Source organism: Pristiophorus japonicus, chromosome 13 (genome assembly GCF_044704955.1).
Source record: "Pristiophorus japonicus isolate sPriJap1 chromosome 13, sPriJap1.hap1, whole genome shotgun sequence".
NCBI lineage: Eukaryota > Metazoa > Chordata > Chondrichthyes > Pristiophoridae > Pristiophorus > Pristiophorus japonicus.
In genome coordinates, this window is record NC_091989.1 from 165,068,669 (window position 1) to 165,093,960 (window position 25,292).

Genomic DNA, 25,292 nt, shown 5'->3' on the forward strand with positions numbered 1-25,292 from the left:
TAATGTACAGTGTAAACAGCTGGGGCCCCAGCACAGAACCTTGCGGTACCCCACTAGTCACTGCCTGCCATTCTGAAAAGTACCCATTTACTCCTACTCTTTGCTTCCTGTCTGACAACCAGTTCTCAATCCATGTCAGCACACTACCCCCAATCCCATGTGCTCTAACTTTGCACATCAATCTCTTGTGTGGGACCTTGTCGAACGCCTTCTGAAAGTCCAAATATATCACATCAACTGGTTCTCCCTTGTCCACTCTACTGGAAACATCCTCAAAAAATTCCAGAAGATTTGTCAAGCATGATTTCCCTTTCACAAATCCATGCTGACTTGGACCTATCATGTCACCTCTTTCCAAATGCACTGCTATGACATCCTTAATAATTGATTCCATCATTTTACCCACTACCGATGTCAGGCTGACCGGTCTATAATTCCCTGTTTTCTCTCTCCCTCCTTTTTTAAAAAGTGGGGTTACATTGGCTACCCTCCACTCTATAGGAACTGATCCAGAGTCAATGGAATGTTGGAAAATGACTGTCAATGCATCCACTATTTCCAAGGCCACCTCCTTAAGCACTCTGGGATGCAGTCCATCAGGCCCTGGGGATTTATCGGCCTTCAATCCCATCAATTTCCCCAACACAATTTCCCAGCTAATAAGGATTTCCCTCAGTTCCTCCTCCTTACTAGACCCCCCGACCCCTTTTATAACCGGAAGGTTGTTTGTGTCCTCCTTCGTGAATACCGAACCAAAGAACCAAAGGGAGTGGCTGTGTTCCCTATTTTATATCTTTAACTTGCGATCTTTAGGAATTTTACATCTGGTCTCGGATTTTAAATGTTCTTCTCAGACACTGTCTCCGTCCCGTTTGAAGCTGCCATCATCATCCTGTCCTCAAAGAATCCACCCTTGGCTCCTCTGTCTTTGTAAACTACCACCTTATATCCAGCCTCATTTTCCTCTTTAAAGTCCTTGAATGTGTTGTTGCCTCCCAAACCCATGCCCATCTCTCTCTCAACTCCCTGTTTGAATCTCTCCAATCAGATTCTACCCATATCACAGCACTGAAACAGGCTTAACTAAGCTAATAAACAAAATTAATTTATCATCACTTTGGTGTCCTCCAAAGTTCCATCCTTTCCCCCTTTTCCTCATCTATGTGCCGTCCCTTGGTGATATCATTTGCAGACATGAAGTCAGCTTCCACATGTATACTTTACATAGGATATGCGGCACCGAAACAGGCCATTTGGCCTAACCAGTCCATGCCGGTGTTTATGCTCCACTCGAGCCTCCTCCTGTCTTTCCTCATCTAAATCTATCAGCATAACCCTCTATTCACATCTTCCTCATACGCTTGTCCAGCCTCCCTTTAAATGCATCCACACTATTTACTTCAGCCACTTCCTGTGGTAGCAAATTGCACATTCTCACCACTCTTTGGGTAAAGAAGAAATGATGATGGCACCCAGCTCTCCCTCTCCTCCGCCTTTCTTGATCCCTCCCCTACCTCTGTGCTATGATGCGGCTTGTCTGACATTCAGTTTTGGATAATCCATCATTTCCTTAGCTAAGCATTGGAAAGACCAAAGGTTTCCATCTTCAGCCCCTGCTATGAACTCTATACCCTTGCTACTGACTGCATCAACCTTCCCGGCCACTGTCTCAGGTTGAACCAGAGTATTTGCAAACTTAGTATCCTATTTGATCATAAGTTGAGTTTCCAACCCTATATCCTTTCCTTCATAAATACAGCCTACTTCCATCTCATTAACAACAACCACGTTGTGCCCTGCATGATCCCATCTGGTGCTGAAAACCTTATCAATGTCTTCATCACCTTCAAGCTCAATTATTCCAGCCCTCTCCTGGCTGGCCTCCCATTCTCCTTCTGTAACATCTAGCTCATCCAAAAATCTGCTGCCAGTATCCTATCCCGTACCAAGTCCTGCTGGCCTGCTTGTTGACCAACATTGACTCTTGGTTCTTCAATGCCTCAAATTTAAAATGATAACACTCATGTTTAAATCTCTTCATGGCCTCACCTCACACTATATCTGTGTAATCTTCTCCAGCCCAGCAACCTCCCATTCCTGATGTTCCTCTGATTCACGCCTCTTGTGTACCCTCCACTCACTTTCATCATCATCATAAGCAGTCCCTCGAGTCAAGGATGACTTGCTTCCACTCTAAAAAGTTCACAGGTGTTCCAATGAAGGACCTAATATTCCAGGTCCCAAACTAAATCTTGAAGGGTGGAAGAACCTATGTGTGGATTTCTTTAACGTGCGGTGGTCGTTGCACACCAGCCACCACACGGGCTTTACAGAGCACGGTCTTGGTCCAGTGGCAAGGATTTACCAAGACAACTGGAGACCAGCTCTGCTGCACGGACCTAGTGCGCACACATATCGCAGTGTGGGCTGGCCCGTGCTGGGCCTCGCCACTTCTGGGCCCCAAACTCACCCCTCTTCTGGGCCCCGAACACGTCCCTCTACAATCTCTCGCCACTCCTTCGCCCCGACCTCACCGCTCCTGCTGTACCTGCCTACGCTCCAATCACCGACCTGGGTATTGGTGACGTCCAATCCAGTCGCCCTCTTCGCTGCCGTTGCTCTCCTGCTCCAGCACGTGATGCTCCCTGAAGTGGCACTCCGCCACGCTGCTCCTTCCGCTCTCTGGCCTGTTCCGATGGTGCTCGCAGGCCGGGGCCCCGCAGACTTCTGGGCGAGGCCGCCATGCTGCTCCTTCCGCTCCCTGGCCTGTTCCGATGGTGCTTGCAGGCCGGGGCCCCGCAGACTTCTGGGCTAGGCCGCCATGCTGCTCCTTCCGCTCCCTGGCCTGTTCCGATGGTGCTCGCAGGCTGGTGCCCCGCAGACTTCTGGGCTAGGCCGCCACGCTGCTCCTTCTGCTCCCCAGCCCAGCCCACCCACTCACTTTACCCCACTATTGGTGGCAGTCCTCTCAGCCGTCTGGGCCCCATTTTCTGAAATTTCTTTCCTAAATCCCTCTACACTGCCGCACCCTTCCCTTTCTGTTACCCCATTGAATATCTTCTTCTTTGGCTCAGCATCCAATTGTTTGATTCTGCCTCTGAAGCACTTTGAGGAATTTTTCTATATTAAAAGTCTTTAGATGTGAAAATTGTTAAATTAATTGTTCTTGTGGATCAGTGCAGGTTGAAACAATTAGAAATGCAATGTAGAAGCTCACTTATTTCTGTTTGTATTGCTACGTGCAACTATCTTAATTGGTGTAATTGCAAGTCTTTAAATATAGTGGAACCTTAATTGTTTGTGCTCCCCGTTATCCACATTTCAATTATTGGTGAGAAGTTTCATGAATAATGGGAGAGCAGTGGGAAGTTATGGCTGCCATTATTTTTTTTAATCTTCATTCACCTGCATAGTACTGCTCCTGCCCGCAAGATCAGCTGACCACTGACACAAAGCTTCTGATCTTCTGTCCTTGACTCTAGTCACCCGACTTGCCACAGACCCGGGTTACTTTACGATTTGGCATCGTACTTAACATTCACTTTGCTCACCTGCACAGGAGTGTATTTAAACAGCCCAGCACTGTGTTGATTTTGAAGTTGGTAGGTCTGCACACTTGATCTCAGTAGTGTAATGGAGTAGTCTAGACGTATGATTGATTTTCAATCTGCCTGAGTTCCTGGAATAGGAAAGATTAGCCTGGGCCAAAAAATCTGCTGCAAAGTCACAATGTTGACAAGATAAATTTAACCTGCAGTAGATATTGAGGGTGCTCTTTTACAAAAGTGTTGAGTTGACACTAAAGATTGACAAATCCCCAGGACCTGATGGTTTCCATCCTAGGGTGAGGAAAGTGGTTGAGGAAATTGCCGATACTTTAGCCATAATCTTCCAAAGCACTCTCGATTCAGGAATTATGCCTATAGATTGGAAAATTGCAAATGTACCTCCATTATTTAAGAAAGGTGAAAGAGAAAAACCAGGAAATTATATATTGTTCTTCTAATATCTCTTGTGGGGAAGTTGGCCAAATCCATAATCAAGGACAGAGTGACTGAGCAGTTAGAGAAATTTGAGCTAATTAGAGAAAGCCAGCATGACTTGTAAAGGGTACATCATGTCTAACAAACCTAATTAATTTTTTTGAGGAAGTAACTAATGTATTGTATAGGGAATTGTCTCTGGATGTAGTTTATATGGACTTCCAGAAGGCATTCAGTAAGGTTCCACATAAGAGACTGCCAGCTCAAACTAAAATTCATGAAATTCAAGGCAATTATTGACCTGGTTAGGGGATTGGTTAGGTGCTCAAAGACTGAGAATAGGGATAATGGGTATGTACTTGAATTGGAAGTAAGTGACCAGTGGTGTCTCACAAGGATCTGTGCTGGGGCCTCAGCTAGTCACTATATTTATTAATGTCTTAGAAAACACAATAGAGAGCATATATCCAAGTTTACTGATGACACAAAGATCTGTGGTATAATAAGTAGTGTAGATGGAAGCATAAAAATTACAAAGACACATTGATAAATTAAGTGAGTGGGTAAAACTACAGCAGATGGACTTCAACGCGGATAAGTGTGAGGTCATTCATTTTGGATTTAAAAAGGATAGATCCAAGTATTTTTTAATGGTGAAAAACTAGGAAAATTGGAGGTCCAAAGAGATTTAGGGGTTCATGTACATAGATCACTAAAACGTAGTCCTTCGGTATAAAAAATAATCAAAAAGACTAATGGAATGTTGGTCTTTATAACTAGTGGGCAAGAATATAAAGGGGAGGAAACATTGCTACAGCAATACAAAGCCTCATCTCGACACATTAGAAAGGATATATTGACCTTGGAAGGAATGCAGCGCAGATTCACTAGAATGTTATCAGGGCTCCAAGGGTTAGATTATGAGGAGAGTTGGAAAATGTGAGGTCATGCACTTTGGCAGAAAAAATCAAAGAGCAAGTTATTATTTAAATGAAAAAAGATTGCAAAGTGCTGCAATACAGCAGGACCTGGGGGTACTTATGCATGAAACACAAAAGGATAGTATGCAGGTACAGCAAATAATCAGGAAGGCCAACGGAATCTTGGCCTTTATTGCAAAGGGGATGGAGTATAAAAGCAGGGAGGTCTTGCTACAGTTATACAGGGTATTGGTGAGGCCACACCTGTAATACTGCGTGCAGTTTTGGTTTCCATATTTACGAAAGGGTATACTTGCTTTGGAGGCAGTTCAGAGAAGGTTCACTACGTTGATGAGGGGTTGACTTATGAGGAAAGGTTGAGTAGGTTGGGTCTCTACTCATCGGAATTCAGAAGAATGAGAGGTGATCTTATCGAAACGCATAAGATTATGAGGGGGCTTGACAAGGTGGATGCAGAGAGGATGTTTCCACTGATGGGGGAGACTAGAACTAGAATGCATGATCTTAGAACAAGAGGCCGCCCATTTAAAACTGAGATGAGGAGAAATTTTTTCTTAGAGGGTTGTAAATCTGTGGAATTCGCTGCCTCAGAGAGCTGTGGAAGCTGGGACATTGAATAAATTTAAGACAGAAATAGACAGTTTCTTAAGCAATGAAGGAATAAGGGGTTATGGGGAGCGGGCAGGGAAGTGGACCTGAGTCCATGATCAGATTAGCCATGATCGTATTAAATGGTGGAGCAGGCTCGAGGGGCCGTATGGCCTATTCCTGCTCCTATTTCTTATGTTCTTATTACATAAACTAGGCTTGTATTCCCAGAATATAGAAGGTTAATGGGTAATTTGATTGAGGTTTTTAGGATTTTGAAAGGAATTGATAGGGTAGATACAGAGAATGTTTTTTCTGCTGGTGGGTGAGTCTAGTACAAGGGGACTTCACCTTAAAATCAGAGCCAGATCAGTCAGGAGAGAAGTTCGGAAACATTTCTTCACATAAAGGGTGGTATAAGTTTGAAACTCTCTCCCAGAAAAAGCAGTAGATGGTAACTCAATTAATAATTTAAAACCTGAGATCGCTAGGTTTTTGCTACATAAGGGTTTGAAAGGATATGGAGCCAAGGCAGGTGGATGTCGTTAAGATATGGATCATCCATGATCTCATTGAATGTGGTGGTACAGGCTCGAGGGGCTGACTAGCCTACTCCATTGCCTATAACAACAATAGCAACAACTTGTATACAACTTGTATTTACATAGCGCCTTTAACATAGTCAAACATCCCAACGTGCTTCACAAGAGTACTATAGACAAAAGAATTTACACCGAGCCACATAAGAAGAAATTAGGGCGGGTGACCAAAAGCTTGATCAAAGAGGTAGGTTTTAAGGAGTGTCTTAAAGGAGGAAAGAGAGGTAGAGAGGCAGAGAGATTTAGGCAGGAAATTCCGGAGCTTAAGGGCCATGCAACAGAAGGCACGGCCACCAATGGTTGAGTGATTATAATCAGGGATGCTCAAGAGGGCAGAATTAAATGAGCGCAGTTATCTCTCAGGGTTGTGGGGCTGGAGGAAATTACAGAGATGGGGAGCGGACAAGGCCATGGAGGGATTAGAAAGCAAGGATGATAATTTTGAAATCGAGGCGTTGCTTAACCGGGAGCCATTGTAGGTCAGTGAGCACAAGGGTGATGGGTGAACAGGACTTGTTGTGAGTTAGGACATGGGGAGATGAGTTTCGGATCGCCTCTAGTTTACGTAGGGTGGAATGTGGGAGGCCAGCCAGAAGTGTGTTGGAATAGTCAAGTCTAGAGGTAACAAACGCATGGATGAGGGTTTCTGCAGCACATGAGCTGAGGCAAGGCAGAGGCAGACGATGTTATGGAGGTGGAAATAGGCGGTCTTAGTTATGCTGCGGATATGCGGTCGGAAGCTAATTTCAGCGTCAAATATGACACCAAGGTTGCGATCGCGTCAAACAGATGTTAGGGAGATGGATGGAGCCAGTAGCTAGGGAACGGAGTTTGTGGCAAGGACTGAAAACAATGGCTTCGATCTTCCCAATTGGAGAACATTCCTTCTCATTCAGAACTGGATGTCGGACAAGCAGTCTGACAATTTAGAGCCTGTGGAGGGGTCGAGGGAAGTGGTGGGTGTTGTGAGTGTACATGTGGAAACTGACGCTTTGTTTTCGGTCAATGTCCCCAAGGGGCAACATGTTGATGCTTTCTGCTTTGGGAAAAATGGGTGAACTGTCATAAGTTCATTTACGCAGCAAACATTCATACAGGACTAAATTCTCTAACACATGCAAACCATCACTCAATGTTGTACTGAAAGTGAAATTCACAGAAGCTGTGCTGAAAAGAACTGATGGTTCCTTAGAGTGTGAACATTCTGTTACAAATTGAAGGCGATGCCAAAATACATAATTTATTTGAATCAATGACTCGGGCTAGTGAGTGAGAATTAATAACTTTATACGTGTCTAGATTATAATGGTGCAGAGGATAGGTATTTACGGGGCAAAAATGGAGGCGGGGTGTGAAAGTTACCGGCCGGGAATAGTCTGCACTATGGTAAGGAAGTTTTGGCATCTAGGCCCTGCGTCACATGGCGCAGCGCAAAGGGAGGCATTGTATACTTTTTGTGGCACAAAAATGGGAAACTCGCGAACTAAAGTGCCGAACCATGTGCGCTCTGAGTGAGGCCTGGGGGAGGGGGGAACCTTAAAAACCCACAAAAATATTCCCAAAACATTGCCCACGCCATCACACCACAAATCACTAAAAGATTGAAAAGAACAAACACTCGCACTTACCTTTGGAGCACTTTACCTTCCTCACGGCCGCCGGCATGGCTGGACCACTCTGGTTTCCCAGGCGGTCATTGCGGACGTGCTTCCGGACAGACGGGTCAGGGAAAAGTCCAAACTCCTGCAAGTGTCGCAACGCGAGGCGTTGCATACTCGGCACAGCTCTTCCCGGCGGCGCTCAAAAATGGACCGGAGGATCGCGAAGGGGCGCAGGAGACCTGAACGCCACCTTTCACACTGCTCCGGGGTGAAACCTGGAGTATAAATGACCGGATAATCCAGCCCACAGAGTGCATCATGGTCGGAAGAAGCAAAAATATGAAGGGGAAAAAAAAATCAAAATGTTCACTTAATCATTTACTTTTCAATTACTGACTAATTGAAATTGAATAAAAGATATTTGCATTTTTTTTACCTGTGCACTTGAAATTTGAAAAGAAAAAGATAACAGTAAAAATGTAATGAATTCATAGGTAAAAGTCTTGGAAATGTTATTACAGTATTGTTTTTTAAGATGCTGCACTCCTGGCTGGCCTCCCACATTCTACCCTACGCAAACAAGAAGTGATCCAAAACTCGGCATCCCGTGTCATAACTCGCACCAAGTCCCGCTCACCCATCACCCCTGTGCTCGCTGTCCAATATTGGCTCCCGCTTAAGCAATGCCTCGATTTCAAAATTCTCATCCTTGTTTTTAAATCCTTCCATGGCAGCGCACCTTCCTATCTCTTTAATTTCCTCTAGCCGCACAAACCCCCGAGATGTCTGCACTCCTCTAATTCTGCCCTCTCGAGCACCCCTGATTATAATCGCTCAACCATTAGTTGCCATGCCTCCTGTTGCCTAGGCCCTTAGCTCTGTAACTCCCTGCCTAAACCTCTCCACCTCTCTATCTCTCTTTCCTCCTTCAAGATGCTCCTTAAAACATACCACTGTGACCAAGCTGCCCTAATTTCTCTATATGTGGCTCGGTGTAAATTGTTTTGTCTACAATACTCCTGTGAAGTACCTTGGGTCATTTTGCTATGTTAAAGGCGCTACAATAAACATGTTATTGTTGTTGTTGATTCAATATTTTAGTTTAAATTGATTATGATTTAAACTTTCAGCAGTGCCCCAAGAGTTAAAAGATCCTAATGAAAACTAAATGATAAATTAGAACTATTGCGCTCAAAATGAAATGATGGGTCTGTCTCACCTACTCATGAGCTATTAACAATGACTAATGAATACCATAATATCTAACTTCGATCAGTCAAAGTGCGTTTAATGAAGACTTGATTTCTCTGGTTGTAGCAGGAATTTGATATTTCTTCTGATGATCACAGTTCAATCTTGCATGTAAAATCTGAAAAAGATAAAGGTTTCTTAACATGATAACAAATATCTTTTAAGAAGCAGATTATAGACCTTGGAAGAAATTCTTTCATGATTACTACCCATATGACTTTATATACAACTTTTACTTTAGACGCAGTAAAAAGAACTAGAGATGGCTCAAGGGCTCAAAACATAATTAAAATCCTTAAAGTGTAAAAAATGTAGAGATAGAAATGGAACTGCAATTGATTTAATGGCTGCAAATTATTATTTTTATTGGAATTTTAGATTAAAATTCATCACCTAACATTCAACTTAAATTAAAATGAGTACACAATGATTACCTATGGCATATGCATGCACAATAATATTCAAATATTCTTGAGATTGCTAGCTCTGCCTGTCTAGGAATCAACTCTTTCATGACTCTGTGTTAAACATTGTTCAATAAATTGGCAGTTTGGTGAAATCAAATAGTACGCTCCTGTAACAGTCAGGCAGCTGATGAAAGAATTAATATATTTGGGTGCTTACATTGTCACCTCATCATATTTTATGGTAAATCATAGATTCAGTCCATGACTAAGGAAAATTAAATGTTATCAGCTGGCGTTAGACCCGTCAATCTTTTCGTGGTAAGATAGACACTGTATAAATGATTGTATATTGAATAACATAAGGAATGACTAGTTAATTATGTGAGGTTATGTGAGGTTATCCACTTTGGTGGTAAAAACAGAGAGACAGACTATTATCTGAATAGTGACAGATTAGGAAAAGGGGAGGTGTCATGGTACATCAGTCATTGAAGGTTGGCATGCAGGTACAGCAGGCGGTTAAGAAAGCAAATGGCATGTTGGCATTCATAGCGAGAGGATTTGAGTACAGGGGCAGGGAGGTGTTGCTACAGTTGTACAGGGTATTGGTGAGGCCGCACCTGGAATACTGCATGCAGTTTTTGTTTCCATATTTACGAAAGGAGAAACTGCTTTGGAGGCAGTTCAGAGAAGGTTCACCAGGTTGATTAGGAGATGAGGGGGTTGACTTATGAGGAAAGGTTTAGTACGTTGGTGATCTTATCGAAACATATAAGATTATGAGGGGGCTTGACAAGGTGGATGCAGAGAGGATGTTTCCACTGATGGGGGAGACTAGAACTAGAGGGCATGATCTTAGGATGAGGGGCCGCCCATTTAAAACAAAGATGAGGAGAAATTTCTTCTCTCAGAGGGTTGTAAATCTGTGGAATTCGCTGCCTCAGAGAGCTGTAGAAGCTGGGACATTGAATAAATTTAAGACAGAAATAGACAGTTTCTTAAATGATAAGGGGTATAGGGGTTATGGGGAGCGGGCAGAGAAGTGGAGCTGAGTCCATGATCAGAGCAGCCATGATCTGGTTGAATGGCGGAGCAGGCTCGAGGGGCCGTATGGCCTACTCCTGCTCCTATTTCTTATGTTCTTATCAGGGTAGAAGAAAGTTTGAGGCAGTGTCATTTAGAAAATTGGTTCTATACTCTAAGTTCTGAAACCTAGATTATTCTGTTTGGGGGCTCATCTCCAGCAGGCCAAGACTTCCACCTGCCACATGGCTGCTTTTCCAGGGATCATTAGTGGGCTTCCACTGGGGAATCACCATGAATTGCTGCGACACACTGAGGCCTGCCCGCGGAAGGGCGCAGCCTGGAAAACTTCCATTTTTGAAAAAAAATTATGTCCCCTCCCCCCTCCTGGGGGTCTGTACATGGTCACACGCTGAGAACCATTGCCTCTGCTTCATAGAAAAGACAATTCTGAGGGAGAGCACCTCTGCCAACACAGGACATCTGGCCTTACAACTAATGTTCTAACTGTGAAAACGGTGTGACATTGACTGTATTTCCCTTCATTTAAATATGCGCCCACACTAGAACAGGTGCTTTTTGCACTGGTCGAACTGCTCTCTCCAGGAAATGGGGGGAGAGGGGTGATGGCAGGCACACAGTGGAATACTTCTCTGAACACTCTTCCAGCCCCATTCACCTCCAGTCTGCTGGCAGGAGGCGGCCAGAAAATCTCGGCCAATAGGTCTGCGCATATATGTGAACAGAGCAGGCTCATTTGAGCAATTTTCATCGTTGATTCGTAGTTCCTGCTGTGATACAGATAAATGCATATCTTTGAGGTCATTATTGTATGATTTTTGCATTAACATTGCAACAAAGTTCCTCAAATTCGTATTGATAGAAAGTTACTGTATAAGCAGTCGTTTTTTAAACTCCAAAAAGAAGGCTGTTCCAAATATTTAGCAATGATTAGCATGATCTATCATGCTGGAAATGTCAAAGCAAATTATATCCGACAGCTTAGAGAGTGAGTTCTTTGCAGAGAAGATTCTTTTCTATCTTGAAAATAAAAATAATGGTTTATGCAGTTTCTAAAAAATAATATTGTAATTCTAACCTTTGAGTACTCAATATTCTTTGTGGCTTTCAAACGTTCTATGCCTCATATCAGAAAATTAGTTGCTTTAAGGATTCAATGAATAGTTCTTAAAAGTAAAGGAACAGAAATATCATAGAATGCTCCTGCAAAAATATTCTTATGGACAAAATAAATAAAATTTATGATGTCATAAATTCATATTTAATGCCCTGTGATGGCTTTAGTTGCTAGAACAGAGCCATCTTTTTCTGTTCAACATATCCAGTTGGATCTTTGGACTTGATTTTCCACTCTAGCTCGACTTTATGTCATACTTTTACGATGTCCTGAGGACATTTCTAAATGCTTCATAACCACTTATTTAGTTTTCCAGTATAACCACAGCTTTATATAAGCAGATATGGCAGGCAATTATGCAAGTATCAGCTGTGGCTCAGTGGGCAACACACTCGCCTCTGAGTCAGAAAGTTGTGTTCTCAAGACCCACTCTAGGAACTTGAGCACATAAATCTAGGTTGACACTCCAGTGCATTTAAAAAAGGAGGGAGAGAGAAAACAGGGAATTATAGACCGGTCAGCCTGACCTCAGTAGTGGGTAAAATGATGGAATCAATTATTAAGGATGTCATAGCAGCGCATTTGGAACGAGGTGACATGATAGGTTCAAGTCAGCATGGATTTGTGAAAGGGAAATCATGCCTGACAAATCTTCTGGAATTTTTTGAGGATGTTTCCAGTAGAGTGGACAAGGGAGAGCCAGTTGATGTGGTATATTTGGACTTTCAGAAGGCTTTCGACAAGGTCCCACACAAGAGATTCATGTGCAAAGTTAAAGCACATGGGATTGGGGGTAGTGTGCTGACGTGGATTGAGAACTGGTTGTCAGACAGGAAGCAAAGAGTAGGAGTAAATGGGTACTTTTCAGAATGGCAGGCAGTGACTAGTGGGGTACCGCAAGGTTCTGTGCTGGGGCCCCAGCTGTTTACACTGTACATTAATGATTTAGACGAGGGGATTAAATGTAGTATCTCCAAATTTGCGGATGACACTAAGTTGGGTGGCAGTGTGAGCTGCGAGGAGGATGCTATGAGGCTGCAGAGTGACTTGGATAGGTTAGGTGAGTGGGCAAATGCATGGCAGATGAAGTATAATGTGGATAAATGTGAGGTTATCCACTTTGGTGGTAAAAACAGAGAGACAGACTATTATCTGAATGGTGACAGATTAGGAAAAGGGGAGGTGCAACGAGACCTGGGTGTCATGGTACATCAGTCATTGAAGGTTGGCATGCAGGTACAGCAGGCGGTTAAGAAAGCAAATTGCATGTTGGCCTTCATAGCAAGGGGATTTGAGTACAGAGGCAGGGAGGTGTTGCTACAGTTGTACAGGGCCTTGGTGAGGCCACACCTGGAGTATTGTGTATAGTTTTGGTCTCCTAACTTGAGGAAGGACATTCTTGCTATTGAGGGAGTGCAGCCAAGGTTCACCAGACTGATTCCCGGGATGGTGGAACTGACCTATCAAGAAAGACTGGATCAACTGGGCTTGTATTCACTGGAGTTCAGAAGAATGAGAGGAGACCTCATAGAAACGTTTAAAATTCTGACGGGGTTAGACAGGTTAGATGCAGGAAGAATGTTCCCAATGTTGGGGAAGTCCAGAACCAGGGGTCACAGTCTAAGGATAAGGGGTAAGCTATTTAGGACCGAGATGAGGAGAAACTTCTTCACCCAGAGAGTGGTGAACCTGTGGAATTCTCTACCACAGAAAGTTGTTGAGGCCAATTCACTAAATATATTCAAAAGGGAGTTAGATGAAGTCCTTACTACTAGGGGGATCAAGGGGTATGGCGAGAAAGCAGGAATGGGGTACTGAAGTTGCATGTTCAGTCATGAACTCATTGAATGGCGGTGCAGGCTAGAAGGGCCGAATGGCCTACTCCTGCACCTATTTTCTATGTTTCTATGTTTCTATCCTGGGTATCAGGAATGCAATGGGTATAAAGTACAGGTATGCATTATTAGCCTTAGAATGATTTACCTAATTTTGGGTAAGGTAGTGGAGAAACATCCAGACCTGACTGTATCGAGTAAGTCTAAGAGAAAAGTCTCATTTCCTTACAAAATAGAAATGGCTAATTGTTTTAATTTTGAAAAAAAAAACAAAGTAGCTGAAATATTAAAAGCCATGATCAAAAATGGGCTTGTTGTGTACCAATTTTATCTTCAATCCAATTAACATAGGCATGGTGCCAACAGTGGCAGATTCTGTATGTGTTGTGCCAAAGATTGCATTAACGTTGGGCTGCATTCGAATATTGCATTCAGCCGAAATGTTATTTTGCAACCAAAGTTGTGATTAGCCTAGTTTATCTCAATATAAAAAGGATGTGTTAGACTGAATCACATGGCTGCAGAGATGGACTAAAATAATTTTTTACCCCTAACCCTTCCAATAATTTACTTCTTTGTTGATCTGGTATTGTCAATTTAAAACTTTTCTTTTGCTGAAATTGTAAAAACAAACTCAAAACCCATCATGCCAGGCTAGATTAGCCCCAAGTGGTAGAAAGTGGAATGCATTATGCAATCCAAGATGCAGCAAGTCATTCCAATATCAGTGCATCATTGTATTTTGCTTGTAGTGTAACTATTCATGGCAATAGATTACAAGCAGTGATTCACATACAAGTGCATTATCACTTACTGCTCCCTTCTGTTAGCGGGACTCAACGAGACCAGCAACGTAAAAAAGAAATATCTCTGCTGACATGTTGTTATTGATTTTCTTTAATTCACAAAAAAGCACCATAACTTACCCATGGTTTTTCACTCCTGATTTTTGAAATGAAATTATTGCATGCCTCAAGCAATCAGCTTGTGTATGATCAGAATAATCCTCTTGTGTTTGGTATGAGTTAGTATCAGTCTGAAATACTCTTGCTACTGTAAAAAAAAAACTAGCTCAAACTGTAAATATGTTAGATTTATGTCACTCATGTAATATTCACTCAAACAGAATACCTGTTGTGATTTTCTTAAGAGGCAGTTTGTAAATATAATGGGTCAGAATTTGCGGTGGCTGTGACAGTGTACTGAGACTATGCCGTCATACCCCCTTTGAAATGGCCCTCATGTGCTAAATCCTGAACTTCCAATCTGTCAACGTATGTTGACAGATCATCCACACGGCCAGAGAAAAAACTATTGCTGGCGCAGAGTTGGGCTATTTTACCACCAACTGCCCAACAATTGTGTATGAAAATTTTACGGTTGATGCAAACAGGCACAGCGTAAGGGAATACCTTGGGCATGTTTTAACTATTTTCATCTTGGAAATCATATAGTTTAATTGTATCACATGAGTTTTTCCTGGTTCTGCAAAGATTGGCGTTTTAATGATGTAGATCATTATTATCAGCACAATTAAACTTTTACTAACAGAACTAAGATGTAGTGAAGTTGGTGGAATGAGGCTAATTAGGAATTAAATTCCAAACCTGTAAAGTAATTGTAATTAAATCAGATTACAGGATTCCATTAAATCTGATTACAGAATTCCCTTCTGAAATGATGTAAAATCTAATTCTGTTTCCTGATTGGAGGGCCAGGCCCATGTGATCCCAGGTACATTCCGCACAGGCTGTGCCCCTAAGATCCATGGACCATTATGCTGCCCTCCATCATGCAGCATAAGAGAGAAAGTTTAGAAAGAAGCACCCCGGTCAGATAAGTGCGTATTCTTTTCACAGGTACACGTTGTACTCTTGAGCTATGCCGCAGACCGCAGTTTTCGTGCCAATATACACACACTATCACTTGTTAGTCAAGCTAAAGTAGAATTCACGTTAAATCTCTGGTAACGCTAACAGATCTCTGACCAACGAAGAACTACTGAAATTCTGATGAGGAAGATGTGGTTGTGTTGATCTTCCACTGTTTTAAATCAAAGTTGCATTTATATATTTTATTGTGGCATATACACCAACCTATGAATTAGTAAAAGCTTCCCAACAGCTTCAAAAAGCTGTCTCACCTCAAAAATGCTTCAATTCAAACATTGAAAGTGCTGTGGGACATGGACTTGTGTAAGTGCACCCAACACTGCTTCACTGGTATTGAAGGAAAAAAGGCCAAACCGCATTAAAAACTTCAGGTACATGCCCCCGCTGCCCCCCCCCCCATAGAAAAAGTTCATTTTTGACACTTTATTTGCAGCATTTTCAAGTATTTTGGAGTGTACAATGAGCATGAGCATTGTTGTTTTTAAAATGAATGAATATTTGCTCAATTTTATTGAAAACTACGCTCAACTTGCCATTTGGAAATTAATTTTAAAACTACTTACTTCCAGTAGAAATAAATAATCTAATACTGTGGAAAAGGAGATGGTGTGTTGGAGCTTGATTTCAACATAATGATGATTCAGGGAGGTGGGAGGGCACGTAGAGTGATATGTTAAAGTTTAGAAAGGACAAGTAAGGAAAGTTCACAAAAGAAATACAGTAGTAGTGCCAATAAAACAGAGAAATCTGAACCTGAATTTATGCTTACAAAGGGTAATTGACCCTTTTGGTACCTGGTCACAACAGTGATAACACTTAAAAAAATACTTATTTGGCTGTAAAAGCGCTTTCAGACGTCCGGTGGTCGTGAAAGGCGCATATAAATGCAAGTCGTTCTTTTTTTCTTTCTGGTCTTTAAAATTTGTTTTCCACGATAAAGGCATTATATAAATGCGAGTCGTTGTCCCGGCCTTATTTCCCGTCATTCCAGTGGACTCTTCCCAAATTTACAGCGGGAGTGGCCCAGAACTGCCATGAATTTTTGGGCTTCCCATGTTTATATATATATATTGTATTTTAGTTTTTGTGCTTGATATTATTATTATTTAATTATAAATAAAGTTGCTTGCCTAGAAATGACTGTGTTCTATATTCGCATGTGCTCACTTAACATGTTGAAAAATAGGAAAGTACAAGATTAGAAAATAATATACAGTCATCTGGCCCGGCACAAAAAATTATCTTTCTCAAGCCTATTCTCTTAAATATCGATCCAATACTTTATTTAATTTTTCCATGGTATCTGCCTTTTTGCCTCCCTGGCTAATTCATTCCACATACTTAGTAGCCTCTACACAATGCAGTGGAAACTAAACTATCTGTGCATGTTTCCATCTTCTAGCTTGAGCCTGTGCTCCTCTTTCTGGAGTTAGTGGCAATCTCATTCATTTAACATTGCTTTTTGCACTATTTTGATAAAGACATGATCCCTTTTATTTTACAGCAAGATCTATGGTGGAACAGAAGATAGTTTAATAATGACATACAAACATACGAATAATGACAGACAGGTAAAGACCATCTGGTCCTTTGAGCCTGTCCCACACAATTGCGATACCTTGTGTATCACAACATATACACGCCACCCACCCAAAACCATGTGATCTCCTGGGAGAGGCAAAAAAACAGAAAAAAAACCCAGGCCAATTTGGGGAAAAAATCTGTGAAATTCCTCTCTAATCCATCTAGGCAATCGAAACTAGTCCAGGAGATCACGCTGGCCTTAAATTCCCTGCAGCTCCTACCTTCTGTAAGAGGTGATCGCCGTTGCAGCCAGAAAAAAATCCAACTCGAAATTATATTGAGGGAAGGATTATTTATGCTTATTTTTGCATTGCCAGAAGCGAGAGAGAACTTCCCCAGATATGGAAGCAGTTTTTGACAAATGTCAGCTTTACTAAGAGCTCAGAGTTGTCCGGAGGAAAATAAATGTACTGGCAGGAAAGATAATGCCAAATTTCTTGCAGACAGATTTATCAATGGAATTGACATAGAACTTCCATTTCAGATTAGAGGAAACAGTGAGGCCAAGAATGGAGCAGCAGGAGGATGTAATGAACAGGGTGCATAAAGGGGAACCAGTGGATGTAGTGTATTTGACAAGGTGCCGCATAAAAGGTTACTGCACAAGATAAAAGTTCACAGGGTTGGGGGTCATATATTAGTATGGATAGAAGATTGGCTAACTAACAGAAAATAGAGAGTCGGGATAAATGGTTCATTCTCTGGTTGGCAACCAAATAATTAGTGGGGTGCCACAGGGATCAGTGCGGGGACCCCAATTATTTACAATCTATATTAACGACTTGGAAGAAGGGACTGAGTGTAACGTAGCCAAGTTTGCTCACGATACAAAGATGGGAGGAAAAGCAATGTGTGAGGAGGACACACAAAATCTGCAAAAGGACATAGACAGACTAAGTGAGTGGGCAAACATTTTGCAGATGGAGTATGGAAAGTGTGAAGTCATGCACTTTGGCAGAAAAAAAAATCAAAGAGCAAGTTATTATTTAAATGGAGAAAGATTGCAAAGTGCTGCAGTACAGTGGGACCTGGGGGTCCTGGTGCATGAAACACAAAAGGATAGTATGCAGGTACAGCAAATGATCAGGAAGGCCAATGGAATCTTGGCCTTTATTGCAAAGGGGATAGAGTATAAAAGCAGGGAAGTCTTGCTACAGTTGTACAGGGTATTGGTGAGGTCGCACCTGGAATACTGCATGCAATTTTGGTTTCCATATTTACGAAAGGAGAAACTGCTTTGGAGGCAGTTCAGAGAAGGTTCACCAGGTTGATTAGGAGATGAGGGGGTTGACTTATGAGGAAAGGTTTAGTAGGTTGGTGATCTTATCGAAACATATAAGATTATGAGGGGGCTTGACAAGGTGGATGCAGAGAGGATGTTTCCACTGATGGGGGAGACTAGAACTAGAGGGCATGATCTTAGGATGAGGGGCCGCCCATTTAAAACAAAGATGAGGAGAAATTTCTTCTCTCAGAGGGTTGTAAATCTGTGGAATTCGCTGCCTCAGAGAGCTGTAGAAGCTGGGACATTGAATAAATTTAAGACAGAAATAGACAGTTTCTTAAATGATAAGGGGTATAGGGGTTATGGGGAGCGGGCAGAGAAGTGGAGCTGAGTCCATGATCAGAGCAGCCATGATCTGGTTGAATGGCGGAGCAGGCTCGAGGGGCCGTATGGCCTACTCCTGCTCCTATTTCTTATGTTCTTATCAGGGTAGAAGAAAGTTTGAGGCAGTGTCATTTAGAAAATTGGTTCTATACTCTAAGTTCTGAAACCTAGATTATTCTGTTTGGGGGCTCATCTCCAGCAGGCCAAGACTTCCACCTGCCACATGGCTGCTTTTCCAGGGATCATTAGTGGGCTTCCACTGGGGAATCACCATGAATTGCTGCGACACACTGAGGCCTGCCCGCTGAAGGGCGCAGCCTGGAAAACTTCCATTTTTGAAAAAAAATTATGTCCCCTCCCCCCTCCTGGGGGTCTGTACATGGTCACACGCTGAGAACCATTGCCTCTGCTTCATAGAAAAGACAATTCTGAGGGAGAGCACCTCTGCCAACACAGGACATCTGGCCTTACAACTAATGTTCTAACTGTGAAAACGGTGTGACATTGACTGTATTTCCCTTCATTTAAATATGCGCCCACACTAGAACAGGTGCTTTTTGCACTGGTCGAACTGCTCTCTCCAGGAAATGGGGGGAGAGGGGTGATGGCAGGCACACAGTGGAATACTTCTCTGAACACTCTTCCAGCCCCATTCACCTCCAGTCTGCTGGCAGGAGGCGGCCAGAAAATCTCGGCCAATAGGTCTGCGCATATATGTGAACAGAGCAGGCTCATTTGAGCAATTTTCATCGTTGATTCGTAGTTCCTGCTGTGATACAGATAAATGCATATCTTTGAGGTCATTATTGTATGATTTTTGCATTAACATTGCAACAAAGTTCCTCAAATTCGTATTGATAGAAAGTTACTGTATAAGCAGTCGTTTTTTAAACTCCAAAAAGAAGGCTGTTCCAAATATTTAGCAATGATTAGCATGATCTATCATGCTGGAAATGTCAAAGCAAATTATATCCGACAGCTTAGAGAGTGAGTTCTTTGCAGAGAAGATCCTTTTCTATCTTGAAAATAAAAATAATGGTTTATGCAGTTTCTAAAAAATAATATTGTAATTCTAACCTTTGAGTACTCAATATTCTTTGTGGCTTTCAAACGTTCTATGCCTCATATCAGAAAATTAGTTGCTTTAAGGATTCAATGAATAGTTCTTAAAAGTAAAGGAACAGAAATATCATAGAATGCTCCTGCAAAAATATTCTTATGGACAAAATAAATAAAATTTATGATGTCATAAATTCATATTTAATGACCTGTGATGGCTTTAGTTGATAGAACAGGGCCATCTTTTTCTGTTCAACACATCCAGTCGGAGCTTTGGACTTGATTTTCCACTCTAGCTCGACTTTATGTCATACTTTTACGATGTCCTGAGGACATTTCTAAATGCTTCATAACCACTTATTTAGTTTTCCAGTATAACCACAGCTTTATATAAGCAGATATGGCAGGCAATTATGCAAGTATCAGCTGTGGCTCAGTGGGCAACACACTCGCCTCTGAGTCAGAAAGTTTGTGCTCAAGACCCACTCTAGGAACTTGAGCACATAAATCTAGGTTGACACTCCAGTGCATTTAGAAAAGGAGGGAGAGAGAAAACAGGGAATTATAGACCAGTCAGCCTGACTTCAGTAGTGGGTAAAATGATGGAATCAATTATTAAGGATGTCATAGCAGCGCATTTGGAAAGAGGTGACATGATAGGTTCAAGTCAGCATGGATTTATGAAAGGGAAATCATGCTTGACAAATCTTCTGGAATTTTTTGAGGATGTTTCCAGTAGAGTGGACAAGGGAGAACCAGTTGATGTGGTATAGTTGGACTTTCAGAAGGCTTTCGACAAGGTCCCACACAAGAGATTCATGTGCAAAGTTAAAGCACATGGGATTGGGGGTAGTGTGCTGACGTGGATTGAGAACTGGTTGTCAGACAGGAAGCAAAGAGTAGGAGTAAATGGGTACTTTTCAGAATGGCAGGCAGTGACTAGTGGGGTACCGCAAGGTTCTGTGCTGGGGCCGCAGCTGTTTACACTGTACATTAATGATTTAGACGAGGGGATTAAATGTAGTATCTCCAAATTTGCGGATGACACTAAGTTGGGTGGCAGTGTAAGCTGCGAGGAGGATGCTATGAGGTTGCAGAGTGACTTGGATAGGTTAGGTGAGTGGGCAAATGCATGGCAGATGAAGTATAATGTGGATAAATGCGAGGTTATCCACTTTGGTGGTAAAAACAGAGAGACAGACTATTATCTGAATGGTGACAGATTAGGAAAAGGGGAGGTGCAACGAGATCTGGGTGTCATGGTACATCAGTCACTGAAGGTTGGTATGCAGGTACAGTAGGCGGTTAAGAAAGCAAATGGCATGTTGGTCTTCATAGCAAGGGGATTTGAGTACAGGGGCAGGGAGGTGTTGCTACAGTTGTACAGGGCCTTGGTGAGGCCACACCTGGAGTATTGTGTACAGTTTTGGTCTCCTAACTTGAGGAAGGACATTCTTGCTATTGAGGGAGTGCAGCGAAGGTTCACCAGACTGATTCCCGGGATGGTGGGACTGACCTATCAAGAAAGACTGGATCAACTGGGCTTGTATTCACTGGAGTTCAGAAGAATGAGAGGAGACCTCATAGAAACGTTTAAAATTCTGACGGGTTTCAACAGGTTAGATGCAGGAAGAATGTTCCCAATGTTGGGGAAGTCCAGAACCAGGGGTCACAGTCTAAGGATAAGGGGTAAGCCATTTAGGACCGAGATGAGAAGAAACTTCTTCACCCAGAGAGTGGTGAACCTGTGGAATTCTCTACCACAGAAAGTTGTTGAGGCCAATTCACTAAATATATTCAAAAGGGAGTTAGATGAAGTCCTTACTACTCGGGGGATCAAGGGGTATGGCGAGAAAGCAGGAAGGGGGTACTGAAGTTGCATGTTCAGCCATGAACTCATTGAATGGCGGTGCAGGCTAGAAGGGCCGAATGGCCTACTCCTGCACCTATTTTCTATGTTTCTATGCTTCTATGTGCTGAGGGAGATGCCGTCTTTCGGATGAGACATTAAACTGAGGCCCCGTCTGTTCTCTCAGATGGATGTAAAAGATCCCACAGCACTATTTTGAAGAAGAGCAGGGGACTTATCACCGGTGTCCCCAATATTTAGCGTAACAAAAAAACCAGATTATCTGGTCATTATCACATTGCTATTTGTGCGAGTTTGCTGTGCGCAAGTTGGCTGCTGTGTTTCCCACAATACAACAGTGACTACATTCCAAAAAGTATTTAATTGGCTGTAAAGCGCTTTGAGATGTCCGGTGGTCATGAAAGGCGCCATATTGATGCAAGTCTTTTTACAGCAAGGTTCCATGAACAGCAAATTAAATGAAAGAAAACAGGAGTAAACTATGGTGTGTTTGCATCTGATTTTTGTGCATAAAGCAGGTGCAACGCTGAAAAATGTAATAATGGGACATCTTACATCGAAGCTGCTTGAGCATTTGGGCCACTGCTGAATTCGTTGGGCCCATTTTTTTTTAAGTGCCCCGGGCACTGCCTAAAGCAGGTGTTAGGCCCATTGCATATGTTAATTAGAGGCCCAATGCCTGTTGAAGGACACCTCTGGACAATTTGTTTATAAAGAGCAGGCCAGGTGCCAAGCCTACCCCGCTCAGAATTCTTCAGCGGCCCCTGTGACTACCAAGGAAAGGAAAGTTTAAAAAAAATTGAAGTATTAAAAAAATGCTTCCTGTGGAGCCAGGACCAGCAGAAGTGCCCCCTGAGTCCACCGTCATCGCAAGCGACACTCCCCACCCCACCCCGTTGTCCAAACCTTCTCCCAGAACTCAGCTGTGGGCCACTGCTGACAAGGCAAGCAGCACGACATTCTACACCTGCTTTGGAGGTGCGATAGGTGCCAGCACCCCGCGATAAACCGATTGGGGCAAGTGCTACCTGTGCCACATCGAGTCCGAGCCCATTAATCAGCTCAGACAATTTTCTGTCCCTTAATCTTTAGTGGTGATGTTGGTTGAGGAAGGAACCTAAGTCACTTCACTAGGAGAATCCCTTGCTGTTCTTCAAATAGTGTCACGAGATTTCTTACCATCCACCAAAATGTACAGGGCCTCAGTTTAGCATCTGATGTGAAGGCCAGCACCTCTGACAACGCAGCACTCCTTCAGTACTTGAATGTCAGTGAAAGTTATGTTCTGACATTGTGGACTGAGGCTTGATCCTACAAACCTCTGAGTGAGAGGCTACAATGCCATCAACTGAGCCAACATTACATGCAGGTTTACAGCACCAGAGAAAAAACAGTGGTCCAACTGGCCATTCACAAGGTTCAGAAACACGACACTATACTGTAGAGTTTGGAAATTATTGTTGGCAAAATTAGTGGACGAAGACTTAATATGTTCGTATGGCATTCCTCTGTCTGCTCTTTTAACAGAGGTATTGATGTGGGTTAATGTGTCTGTTACAATAGTGAATAGGTAAGTGTTATGTGAATGTGTCCAGTGTTCATCTGCTCACATCACCACCATAAAACCTAGCCTTACCTCTGCCTGAAAGGATGCTGTCAGAAGATTCAATAACTTTCAAAAGTGAATTGAATATATATTTGAAAAGAAAGAAATTTCAAGCCTATGGAAAAAAGCAGAGGGTGGGGTGGGATTAATTGAACACCTCTTTCAAAGAGCTGTCAAAGTAGACGATGAGCCAGATGGCCACCTTCTCTCCTGTAAGATGCTATGACTCTATCAATATTATCGGCTTTTCAATTCAATGGTCCTCCATTGCCAAGAGAAAATGAACTTATATGCAATCTGCAAATAAATCTCCATTCTATTTCTACATAGTATTTTTTCAGCATATTTTTGCAGCCAATTGCAAACAGGTTAAGTGGGATCTAAATGTGAATTGATTTTCTGTGAACTAAAACATTTAGATTGTTACCTATTTCTGGTGGAATTCCTCAGAAACTAACCCAGCCTGAGGCTTGTTGAATGGAAATTGCTGATGTGGAAGATTTTTGGCACATGCTCTATCACTGAAATAATTCAACCCACTCAATCCATCTCTCCTTCAAATAGCTGCAAGTTGAAATCACCGATCTCAATGGGAAATTCCTCGAAGGAGCAGCCACCCTGTATATCACGATTATCGATCAGAATGATAATAAACCTCTCTTCAGGGAAGGACCGTATGTGGGCCATGTTCTGGAAGGATCTGCAACTGGTGAGTTAAATCTATACCTGTAGTTAGAAACTGTTTCCCACCAACAAATTTACGAGATGTCTAGAGTCATTAAGGAATGATACAGTCATTGTGAGTCTTAGCAGAATATTTTAGTTAAAATATATCTTAGCCTGTTCTTTCTCCTGGTTCTGAGAAGGATTTTTTTTCAGTGGGACACTATAAAATGAGTCATTATGTCTGGCTCCAATGTTAAGACTTTAATAATACTGGAATAATCAATGAATTATAATTCTGTTGTTTACTACTAAGATGTATTATTATTTATTGTCAAATCGCCTTTGGTCACCGGCATTCTGCTGTTGAGAGCAAACCGGCAAACTGCTCCCAGGCCTTGGCCAAAGTTCCATTGAGCCTTATATTTTTGGTCTTACAGGGGTCTGCTAAAGCCACACAGGTTACCAGTACAGAGCACTGGCAAGCTTTGTGCTGCTTGTCCAGTCAAGAATTCCCCCGCCCTCCAACTATCTATTCAGATACTTGTAGGCCAATCTGGAATATAACAACATAAGAATTAGGAGCAGGAATAGGCCATTCGGCCCCATTCAATGAGATCATGGCTGATTATCTACCTCAACTCCACTTTCCTGCCCTATCCCCATATCCCTTGATTCCCTTAATATCCAAAAATCTATCGATCCCTGACTTGAATATACTCAAAGACTTGAGCCTCCACAGCCCTCTAAGGTAGAGATTACAAAGATTTACCACCCTCTGAGGGAAGAAGATTCTGCTCATCTCAGTCCTAAATGGCCGAGCCCTGGTTCTGGACTCCCCAGCCAGAGGAAACATCTTCCCTGCATCTACCCTGTCAAGTCCTGTAAGAATCTTGAATTTTTCAATATCACCTCTCATTCTTCTAAACTCTAGAAACTATAGGCCTAGTCTACTCAATCTCTCCTCATAGGACAATCCCCCCCATCCCAGGAATCAGTCTGGTGAACCTTCATTGCACTCCCTCTATGGCAAGTATATCTTTCCTTAGGTCAGGAGGTCAAAACTGAACACAATACTCCAGGTGCAGTCTCACCAGGGCCCTATATAATTGCAGTAAGATGTCTTTACTTTTATACTCAAATCCTCTTGTAATAAAGGCCAAAATACCATTTGCTTTCTTAATTGCTTGCCGTACCTGCCTGTTAACTTTCAGTGATTCGTGTACAAGGACACAAGGGTCCCTCTGAACACCAACATTTTCAAATCTTGCACCATTTAAAACCGAATGGAAGCATTTTGCATGTAAAGTGACAGGTCCATCTCTCCAGATTAGTGAACCAGAGTGGTTGATCATTTGTCAGAATACCGCTGAGCTGTCTGATTCAGATACTGGATTATCGAGTCTGTCAAAGAAGATTGACTTGGTTCCATACTTCCATTGTCAACCATGTTGTCTTTGAGTCACCTTGAACTCAAGGAGATCCTTGTTACCATCCCTCCTCCCTCTAAGGAGGATAGTTGGTAGCTGATTGCCAGACAATTGCTGAGTGGAGGTTTAAGCCTTTGCTATATGAACAACAGGTGTTAGGAGCATGTTGAGTAGCACAACTCAGCGTAAGATGTGCGAGTATATTGCCACCAT

General features: G+C 42.5%; 1 protein-coding gene across 1 annotated transcript in view; it reads left to right on the forward strand.

Moving 5' to 3' along the window:
- cdh13 (cadherin 13, H-cadherin (heart)) overlaps positions 1-25,292 on the forward strand; it is a 1,269,498-nt gene that overhangs the window by 643,707 nt on the left and 600,499 nt on the right. The window contains exon 6 of the mRNA XM_070898241.1: positions 23,551-23,695. Within this exon, the coding sequence (XP_070754342.1) occupies positions 23,551-23,695 (145 nt within the window). The remainder of the gene's footprint in view (positions 1-23,550; positions 23,696-25,292) is intronic.